At 34.3% G+C, this 11,716-nt stretch overlaps 1 protein-coding gene across 1 annotated transcript; it reads left to right on the top strand.

Moving 5' to 3' along the window:
- Window positions 1-1,474: 1,474 nt before the first annotated feature.
- On the top strand, window positions 1,475-11,406 carry LOC144848353 (A disintegrin and metalloproteinase with thrombospondin motifs 6-like). Its single transcript, XM_078705071.1, has 18 exons — window positions 1,475-1,549; window positions 1,971-2,031; window positions 2,690-2,827; window positions 4,424-4,569; window positions 4,859-5,099; window positions 5,330-5,460; window positions 5,950-6,039; window positions 6,262-6,362; window positions 6,466-6,606; window positions 7,056-7,190; window positions 7,340-7,496; window positions 7,731-7,829; window positions 7,929-8,070; window positions 8,159-8,291; window positions 8,609-9,698; window positions 9,846-9,996; window positions 10,192-10,373; window positions 10,786-11,406. The coding sequence occupies exons 1-18, from the start codon at window positions 1,475-1,477 to the stop codon at window positions 10,933-10,935; spliced, it is 3,363 nt and encodes a 1,120-aa protein (XP_078561197.1). The 3' UTR covers window positions 10,936-11,406.
- The last annotated feature ends 310 nt before the right edge of the window (window positions 11,407-11,716 follow it).

Here is an 11,716-nt window from a genome sequence, read left to right on the forward strand (position 1 = left end):
TTATATTGTTATCATCAAAATCAAAAACTGTACCAATTCCCCCATGGTTGCAGTATGTTGTATTATACAACTCGTAATGACATGACCTGTTTTTCCTTTGTACAGAATTTGTTCAGAATACGGGCTGCCAATATGCCAATATGGTTGCGCTTAGTTATCTAAAATAGAACTACTTTCAGAACAGGTGACATCCTTTTGAGAAATTTATTCAGATTTAGTGTGCAGGTGGTAAAACCGTACGGAATCAAAATATCGCCTTTGGTCCATATGGCTAATTTTCATTGTTTTTAAGTTCTGTAATAAATAATAGAGAAAGTCCTACTCGTTGTTTTATAATTATCATATGTATCATCTTGTGGTGAGAAGTCAATTAAGAACTGATAATAGGCATTATAACGCAGCGTATAATACAGGATCTGTGTTTTAGTCGGCGCTCAAGTTTTATCAGCTTAACTCTTAAAAAAGTTGATTTAGCTATACAAAACGTTCATATACTTGTGGTCATATCCTTATACAATACACTGACAACGTGTGGTCACCTGAACTCTGCCGGGTTCAAATCCTGAACTCCTCCGGGTTCAGATTCTGAACTCCTTCGGGTTCAGATCCTGTGACATGAGATTGTCTTCAGACACGTTCCATCTACAATGTATCTTTGTTGATAATCTGTCGTTGTGTTAGTTCCGGCGGTTTCGAAATTACTAGAGGAAGTTAAAGATTCAGTATACTTAATTCATGCTGTGACATAACCTATGACCTATTGTATTTTGTCTGTTTCGAAAAATATCTAGGCAATTGGGAAGATCTTACAACATACAAACAGAGATAACTTTACCTACGTAACGTCTCCATTTTCGTATGGGTCTCAAAACTATATTTGTGCCTTGATGGTTTAAAAAAAACCGACAAGAAATTACACTATATACTTATAACATTTTGCTTTCATTTGTCATCCAGAGGGTCTGATTGAATTGCAAGAGTCAATGACCAATTGAATGAACTTGTTGAAACGTTCGTGTACCACTGCACAACCAACTCAAAGAACGGAAGCGTTATTATATATAATATTATGATCTCATGCTTTGTTTTTGAAGTGGTGATATTGTATTTTTAACTGAAAGAGTGTCTGTAATTCGTTCTGAAAGATGTTTTTATGTTGTCAGTTCAAATTTTAGGTCAACGGATTGTGTCTAAATTACAACTTTAAGTTGTTCGATCTTTTATTAATTTAAAGTGAAGTGGTTGGGATTATTCATTGTTTCGCTCTAAAGAATAGAAAACTGGAATCAATATGTCCCTAATCAGGATAAAACTTTAAGGACCAAATAATACAATAGATAAAAAAAAAAATTAGTATAAATATGATATACATCCAGGCTATGATATAAGTATAAAAGACTTCATCAGGCCCAGTGCAAATCATTCCACCGGCATCAGCATCTTTAAGTTGCAAGTGCGCACATACAGAGCAGCAATGGCTAGGTCTAATTACTTTGGACTTCTTGGTATCTTTGTGTTATCATTAAGTTTTGTATCTGGGAAACCTTCGGTATGTATATGCACTTTTTAAGTAAACATTTCAGGTAATTAATTTGCAACAAGTGTATGTTAGTAACTTTAAGATATTTATGATATGGACCAAACTACCATTTTCTGTTGGGCCATTCATAGCTGAAATTCAGACTGTAGAAATCCGTGATGGCATAACATCTTGTTTGAAATTGAATCGCATAATACTATTTATAGTATCATTTTTTAACTTATACTACTTGATAACATTTATTTTGTAACATCAGGAAAAACTCTAAAAAGCATACCACTAGAAGTAAATTCTTTGCTTCATTAATTCATTTATTCACTAACCATCTTTACTTATATTTTATTTGAATTTTGAACAAGCTCGAAAGAGTAATCATTATGTATTTCAAATTTAAACAATTGCATTGTTAATAAAGTAAATAACTTTTCAGGTTATGAAACTGTCAAAGAGAGACGTGATGAGTTATCTTGCATCTGAAAATATTGATTCAGGTTAGTAAGGAGTTGTTAACTTTATTGGATTACAGTATCTTTTTTATTGTTTGAAAGTTTGCATGGCGAAATCAAATGTTGATATAAACAGTGAGGACGTTCAAAGCATATTGATCGAAACGTCGACAAACTCCACAGTTATTTTAAGAACTAGGCCTAATTCTGTGTACCGAAAACTTTATATCAACAGTATCTTTTTTCTTACAAGCCCAATCTTACTTGGTACTAGTTATTTGGCTTACAATATTTATGAAATAAAATCTCATGTAAAATAATAATTAAAAAAGAAAATGTTGAATAAGCCAATTTAAAGTATAACATAATTTTTTCTTTTTTTTATAAACGAAATAATTAGTTTTGTTCCTTCGTTTTGGTAAAAATGAAAGGATTAAAAAATGATAAAAAATTACGAAATGGTCCAGTATTCAAAGTTTCATTTTGCAAATCTTATTCGTCATGTTTTGGGGACAATATCTTATCTGTCTATACTATCAAACTTTCTGTGACAAACAAAATGCCCATATATGGACATGATGATGTCATATTACTACCATATTTAAGTATATCACTACCATATTTGGGCACATCACACTGTTTTTTGTCAAACTAGTTTGATTGTGTGGACATAGCTTTAAGGATGATTCTACTTTTGTTTTAGTTGCTGACTTTGACATTGCTACTACGATGTATATACAAGATAACCATAGGAACAAACGCTCTGTAAACGTTGACGAAAAAGAAATAAAATTTAACGCCTTTGAAGAGAAATTTCATCTGAAAGTGCAGCTTAATATAGGTAAGACATGATTATTTAAATACGACACGGGGCAAAGTTATTCCCAATTCTGATGTAATGTTGTTGTTCTCTATTGGATATACAATACATCGAAAATACTCCATATTGATTTTAGAAAGATATCAATCTAATCCACTGGACTTACTTGTTTATTAAACAGTCCAGTGTATTAGATTGATATCTTACTACTTAATACTACCTTGATGAATAAGAATATTCATATCCGTACTCCAGATTGAGTTATTTCCACTTCCCAAATCATTAGGGAATCTTGATTTTCTGTTTGAAAAACATCATCGACCTTATAGGAGACTGTTGTTGACAATCCTCTATGATGGCGAGAGGTTCGGAGCCATACAGTACGTAAGATCTCTTTAGCAGGGATCAAATGCTCATAAAACTACTTTATTGCTACAGAGCGAGATTATTCTGCTACACATTCATAGTATTCATTCAAATATATGTATAATAACAAGAAATCAGCAAAAACTGTTTCTATTCAGACTTTAGATCAGTATCAGTTATTGCAAATTAAACTTTTAAAGTAAAATTTTCAGTTTAATTGGTTAAATCATGGACACAAATAGGGGCCTAAGTGAGTTAGGATGACATTCTAGTCGAGAAGATTACTGGAGAAATGCTGGAAAAAGTTGATTGTAATTCTCAATAATCACAGATTATACACCTATACGACATATCCATTCATAAATTTTCAGTAAATAATGGACCTGTGTATTAATAATAATAATATTAGACCTTCATGAAGTTATTCACAAATCAAACAAATCTAAAATTAATTTGTAATTGCGTCTTACTATTAGTACTACCAACAATGACTTTGACTGTATTGTATGTATTAACGTTGATACAATCCGCCTTGACTCTCGTTTGACTTTTGATTTCTTGAATAGACCATTAATCCAACATGGAAGTTTAGCTATTTTAATATTTAAGTATATTCAAATGTCCAGGTCAGCTTTAAGCTTGTGGTTAACAAAATGAAGTTAAACCAATGTTTATACTGAGATATTGATTGGATTGAATCTACATGTTTAAGGAAGGTTTTTTTAAATAAGAATAGGACTTTGGTCTACATTGTACACTTTAATATAAAATATTGCTAACATGATGACATTACAATAAAGTAAGAGTGTTTGTAATGAGATTATAGAGATGTACTTGAGGAGTTCAGAACACTTTTCGAAGTAGAAAAATATGGATTTATAAGTAGATAAAGTAGTAAAATAAATATTGTTTTCAAAACTATAGTAACTTTAAATAAAATAATAGTTTTTTTATTGAAATAATTATATGTCAGGAGGTAGAAAATACCGTATTTACTTAACTTGACTTATTTCCTCATCTTATCGTTTCAAATTAATAATTCAATTTCAGTTCACCGGCCGAACAATAAATTAATGTTCTATGCCTGATGTTTGAATAGGCCTATAAATAATATATTTTCATTTTCTATCTAGTAACAAAATTTACACATTCATATTTAATATACTGTAAACTCCACATGCATTCCTATGTTGTTTTATTGTACATACACAATCTAGGAATGATTTTAAATCGTTTGTTATTAATCAACAGACCTTTTCCCGGCAAGTTTTGTGATTGAGAAGATTGGCGTCAACGGAAGCACCATTCACACGCCCAAGTTTGCTGATTGCCACTACATTGGGAACTCTGTCAGTCATGATGATTCGATTGCTGCTATTTCAACGTGCAATGGAGTTGTAAGTACTGTACAGAGTAAATAGGTCTCATTTTTTCCAATTTTTTTTATCTCTCTTATTTTTAATTTTTAATGGCAGCTTTAATAGTTATTCCTTAGTACATACTACATTGTAATAATAAAAATTATTTTACTATCCGTAAATATTGGCTCACTAGACCTGAGAAGAGTTTCTTTGAAAATATTTTTGTAAATAAATTCTTCGAGAGAAACATCTTTCACTTGGAACTAGGACATGATCATAACTTGCTATATAAAATATATTTATTTCTACTTAAAATAATATACAGAATGGATATATCAACACCGGACTTCATGATTTGTTGATCCGTCCTTTACGTCCGGAACACGCCGATAAGCTTCGTCTACGACGGAGCAGTGATGACGAAGACGTAGGTTCGCACATTGTTATCAAATTTGACGTTGTTAGCCATTGTTCTGTTGGAGAATCTGAAACTGCAGAAGATGTTACATCGTCAACTTCTTCACCCACTACACCATCAACAACACCATCAAGTGACTCAGTGACAGGTAATATGTTTTTTCTGTTTGTATGTACATCAATTTAGAAATACAAATTAGGGGAAACCAGAAGGATGTGAAGATTCACTTTTAATAAAGACTTTGTGTATAGCACCTTGTGTATGATTAACAGGATTGTCACATTTAAGGAATGAACACACTTATCACTACTTTGACAAAATGGCCATGATACTTATTTGATATTGCATAGTATTTATTATGTTATGTCTTAAATGTAGATGATCCATTCGAGTACCAAGAACAGACCAGCGGAGAAAAACATCTCGAACTGCTTATATTTGTAGATTATGAAATGTACAAATACCATGGATCAGTGACTGAGGAATATGCTACAGTTATACTTAACGTGGTAAGTCGTGTTTAGGTTGCACCATCGAGTGACTTTGAAAAAAAACACTGCCTGTAGCTTTCTAGACATTTTGTTTAATAATCGTGTATTTCTTCCTTCAGTACCGTTTCTATAACTAGACCTTTCTAGAACACAATTAAAATAATATTGAATTTAAATGTATACATACATACACACATTTATTTCTACAATACTGTATTTAAGCACAAACAATACAAGTTAAAAAAAGACAAACAAAAGATTGTTATTTAACTTAGAGAAGGACCAAACGAAACTAGACCAGGTGGCGTCATGTTTGCGACAAGTAGTATTTTTAAGTGTTGATAGAAAGAAAAAAGAACGAAACGACTTAAAAAAAGAACCCAGTCGGCTAAACCGACTGGGAACAAACATGCAAAATGTTGGAAAAAATCCCAGCATAATCTAGCCATGTTGATCATGATGATTGACTTGAAATAAAACAAATGTTTGATAATAATTTTATTGTAGTTGTCAAGCTTGTTTCTTCATAAAAGTTTGGGTGTCAGCATGAAAATACACGTGACTCATTTAGTCATCATTACTAATCCGTCTGCACAGGTAAGTTCTTCCTTAATAACATTACTAATAACGTTGATGACTATTAATGTACATGTGGTAGTTGATATGGTGATTGCTTTTTTCAAACTTCTCTACTGGGAACCGGTGAATAGCAATAACGCATCACCTCAAACTACCGAGCGCGTACAACACAGCCCACATGAAAGACATACTACTTTACTTTAAAACCATTATCTATAATTTAATTGTTTAACTTGATAGGACGCTCCATCGCTTTCACCTGATGCAGCATTCAGCTTGGATAGTTTTTGCAATTGGCAACGATCACGTTATGACGTTGATAGTGCTGCAGTTCTAACAAGGTAAGTCAAGCACCTTGGATATCAACCATTATTATAGTTCGGTTTAAATTAATAACACAGATATATAAGTTTACTGTATTTACACTATCCATTACATTTCCAGATTTGATATTTTTGGAAGCTCATCACGAACCATTGGTTACGCCAGTATTAGTTCCACGTGCAGCGAGTTTCGGCGATGTTCAATCAGTGAAGACACGGGATTAGGTCTGCCGTTTACACTGGCACATGAAGTAGCCCATAAGTAAGATACTCATTGTTATTTCAGTGCCATACCACCCAACGTATTTTTTTCTTAAATGTTAACATACATTATTGCTTGTCAACCGTTGACCTAAAGACAATTATAGTAGTTTTCTCGCACTTTTCTCAGATTCTGATGGTGTTCGCCCAATCTGTTCTTCTTCTTCCTCTCCCTTTTTCCTTCCAATGACCAGATTGTCGATCTCTTTCAGTTTCTGGCACTTACAGTAATAAAATCATCCTGAGTCATCTAGCCTAATTTTAAAACCATGCAAAACACCAACTTTTATTCCATTTTCTGTGTTACTATTATACCGTAATGTAGATTATTCCATTTTCTGAATTACCACAAATTTGATTTCGTTTTACTATTAAATCGCTAATATATGCCGTAATGCAGATCAAAATAAGTGGTAACAATAGTACTAAGTTGATACTGTTTAATTTCAGCCTGGGGTTATCACATGATGGAACTGGCAATACATGTGAAACGGGTGTAAATATCATGTCTCCCTCAACGCCAAGTGGCTCAGGATCTTTCAGCTGGTCAACATGTAGTGCCGCTGGTTTACAAAACTTCCTTAAGTATGTTTAACAAGTTGTCTTTCTCTACTTAGTGAGAGTAAAATGTACTCTACTACTCTAATTCGTTAAATTTATGGTGTTTTTTCATTGTATCTTGAACTTAATATAAAAATATCTAAACATTATTTTAAAACCTATTAAATTCACAGCTCTGGTAGAGCAACCTGTCTGGACAACGTTCCGAGGAACACAGTGGATGTTTCGTTATCTGCTGGTGGTCAGCGTTTACCAGGCCAGGTGTATTCTCCTGACAGACAATGTGACTTTAACTTTCCTGGCAGTCAAGGTGTCTGTAGAGGGCAGACTGTAAGTATTCTCGGTAATATAACATGATGAGAAATCAAAAACATTAAAACCATCATCAACTTTATTTGAAAGACTCTCCTGTCTTTGTTTCTATTCATTTTTGCATTTCCAAAAATGTTTTGGTGTTCATAATATGAAAACAAACAATTTAACATTAGTCATCTCACTATTACATTAATCGAACATACATTCTTTTAACTTACCATTATTCATTAAGTTATTGTACTCTTCTAGGAAAATTGTGCAACAATGTTTTGTGTACGATCAGAGGGATCAGGGTGTACCACTCGTAACAGCCCTATGCTCGACGGGTCACCATGCGGAGACAGTAGGGTAAATATACATAAAATATGCCTAAAAATGTATGTGCTTAGTATGTTTTATATTTTATGTTATAAAACGATGTTTTAAATAAATGTAATCATGTTGTAGTGGTGCATCCAGGGACAGTGCGTTCCAGCAGATGGGCCAATTGGCGGAGGAGGCAGTGGTGGTGGTGGTGGCGGAGGCGGCTTTCAGATTACGTTTATTTGGGTGACAGTGTTTTCTGATTGTAGCCGATCCTGTGGCGGCGGTAAGTTACAATCCACACAAATAACATCAATACTTTATTGCTGTTTGTTTTACAAAGCAGCTACAGTATTGGTTTTATATTTAAACAGGACTGGAGACTCCTAACATAATATGCAGGAATGAAGAGATTCGACAACAAGTCCGGGATAGTAATTGTGACATCCTAATAAAACCCATTCAACCACCAAGCAGATCTTGTAACTTACAACGCTGTCCCACAAGGTAGGTCCTTAGGTAGGAACATTTTTCTTGATTACCTACTTAATAAATAAATATAAACAACAGCAACGAATAATCAGGAACCTTTTTTAAAGATTTTGAATCTTTTTTTTTTTTTACAAACTCCGAGTTTGCCACTTTTTGGAGAAGGATGTGATACTTGAGGCTGTCCACTTCAGGTCCACATGACTACATTAAGCCATGCGCCTCAGATGGAAAGCCTCCAGTAAATATCAACCACCTCCAAAAGTCGGAGTTTGCAAACAAAAGTTTGTAAATGTAGACTAGGCTTAATAAACTTTAATTTTGTTATTAAAAAGATGGAGCACTGGAAGTTGGTCAGGCTGTAGTACAGATTGTGGTACTGGTGTTCAAAACCGAAACGTTCGGTGTTTGTCTGTGAGCCAATTTGGATCTGAACAACCGGTTGCTGATAGTGCATGTGATCCAGCAAGCAAGCCACTATCATCAAGATCATGCGCTGGTGAACTCTGCCAGAGTTGGATAACTGGTAATTGGAATACATGTTCTGTTACATGTGGAGATGGTGGAGTTCAGACACGGCAAGTGTTCTGTGCCATACAAACTCAAAGTGGTCAACGCATATTGGCAGATAGCGACTGTGATAGCTCATTGAAACCAGATACATCACGAGCTTGTCTAGGGTCTCCTAGTTGCCAAACACCTTCATGGAAAACTGAAAACTGGGGACAATGTTTTGGAGCGTGTGGCGAAAGTGTTCAAACCCGAAACGTTTTCTGTTCAGTACAGACTCCTAGTGGACAACGGGTTGTTCCACAGAGTGACTGTGTTCAACTAAAACCACGCACGACACGTGAATGTACTCTTCCAGGCTGTCCAACGCCATCGTGGAACACAGAGAACTGGGGAGAATGCTCTGCTGTTTGCGGAGAAGGAATTCAAAGGCGCATAGTTTCCTGTGCAATACAAACAAATGGTCAGCAAATAGAAGTTGCAAATAGTGATTGTCCTGGCACAAGACCTGCAGCAACACGGACTTGCGTAGATGCCAATTGTCAAACACCGTCGTGGTCTACTGGGAGCTGGGGAGACTGTTCGACTGATTGTGGCATTGGAATTCAAACACGTGAAGTAAACTGTTTACAAAATAATGTTCCTACATCTGACAGAGACTGCCCTGGTGCTAAGCCAACCGAAAGTAGGAATTGCTTCATAGAACAGTGTCAATTTGCCTATTGGTTCGCTGGTAGTTGGAGTCAATGTTCGACGACCTGTGGACTAGGTCGACAACAGCGGTATGTTGGTTGTGTCTATCAGAATTTTATTGTTTCAGATAGCAGATGTCAAATTACAAAACCAGATGAATTCCGTGAATGTCAATTAGATGACTGTTCTACCAATGTTTGGGTAACAGGATCATATTCACAGGTAAGACCTTTTTTATATGTAATGATTGATACTATTTCAAACAATATTAATCTGTATCTGGCATCAATACAAGTCACTCACTTCATTTTCATAATTCCATGCTCTTCTGGAGTTTGTGTTCATCATTCAAGTCGTTTGTTTCTACAGTGTTCAGTAACTTGTGGAGAAGGAGAGCAATCAAGAAGTGTTACTTGTCGACCTGATTCTAATAGTTTGATTATTTTACGACAAAACGAATGTTCATCTTTTACAAGACCATCAACGACACGGAGCTGTTTGAATGCATGCGAAACTCCAGGTAGAACCACATTATATAACATACATGTGCTTAGGAGGTACACATATGTAGTAGTGTAGTTAGACGGCTTATTTCCCCGAAGTTTAAGTTTCTCCATATCTGTTGTTAACAAAGTTTTCCTTCAAGTTGTCTTTCTGTATACTCAATGTACTTTGAGTTTATTTATATTAAATATGTTTTTGATTTTGTATATAGATATTTCATGTAACAGCGTACTCACGGAGAATTACGCAGTCTTTTCTTCTCCTGGATATCCCCACGGTTTTGGCCCAAGTCGATGTACAACACAGATAACAGCGCCCCCTGGAAGGCGTATTCGGTTAACTTTCAGTTTTATATCTCTTCCATTTACTCAAGATTGTGACGATCACATAATGGTAGGTGAATGTAATATCATTCTGTATTGTGTATAATCTCCCGTTAGAGTATGATATTTAAAAACATATTAGTTGTAATGTAGTTTATAAGGATTTCAGGTATGACAATGGTACAAGCTAGAATATCGTCTATTGCATGTTGTTCGTATTCCTTTACGAGCGCCACCAGCGAATCACTATCAAGCTTTGATTCAGTCTCCAACTTAATTATGGCACGCTATGTGTGCCAAAATATTTATCATTTTACAAATGTTTAGCCGAATGTTGAACCTAAGCTAAGCGCGCTGCCACTGCAGTTGCGAACGGCACGGTTTAATTTGTTTGCATTAACTATCACACGTGGTGTGTTAAATAATGTTTTATTAATTCCTACTAAAAGAGATGCCATAACAAGTTGTGCGTTTTTTTGCAGGTATCAGGTGGTGTTTTATCCAGACGTTATTGTGGTTTTTCAGTTAATGTGCAATGGACCTCACCAGGAAATGAAATCATAGTTGTTTTAAACACCAACCAATACAGTCAACGCCCAGCGTTTTTAGCATACTACGTTTTTATAAATTAGTAAGTCAGTTGGTTTGAAATTTTAAATAATATTTTTCAGAAACAGTTAGATACATCCTCTACTTAAATCAGTTTAGATCCGACAATAATCAATATCAATGGACATAAACAAAATAAAGAAACAGGCCATTGTTAATATAACAAGGTAACTAAACAACGAGAAAGAGAGAAATGGTAGGCCTACTAAATAACAACAATGCATGGCCTTAAAAAGGACTCTTCTTCTTTATTGTAATCTCTATCTTTCGTTCTTACTTGCTTACTTCTCAAGCTCACTGGATTAAAATCTCTTACACAAATTCTACTTTAAATCCCACTATACCATCGGATTGTTATTATGGGTTATCAAACAAAAAAAAATGTTTTTATTACTTATATTTTGAATTTAATTGATAGATTTGTAGAAATATGTTTAAAATGTAGCAGATTTAAGACACACGTGAAACCAACTGCAATACTTGTATCATTACAAGGTTGGCAATAGCTTTATGATGTATTCTAAAAATACAGATACTTTTACTGAACAAGTATTTTATTGTCTAAGTTTCTTCATAATAAGAATATATTGTTCAACGAACAGCAGAAACACTTTGCTGTGTATTGATTGTTGACAAAATAATTTTTGTTTCGTCTTTTTTGTTGAAAATTGATATTTATTCATATAAATTGTACGTCATGTATGATGATCAATCATAAAAAATAAGCTTTCAAGGCTATGTGCATATTTTAGAAATTTGATCTGATTGATTGTAACTGCAATCTCATGACATTTTATTTGCATT

Source organism: Antedon bifida, chromosome 7 (genome assembly GCF_963402885.1).
Source record: "Antedon bifida chromosome 7, ecAntBifi1.1, whole genome shotgun sequence".
In the NCBI taxonomy this organism is placed as follows: Eukaryota; Metazoa; Echinodermata; class Crinoidea; order Comatulida; family Antedonidae; genus Antedon; species Antedon bifida.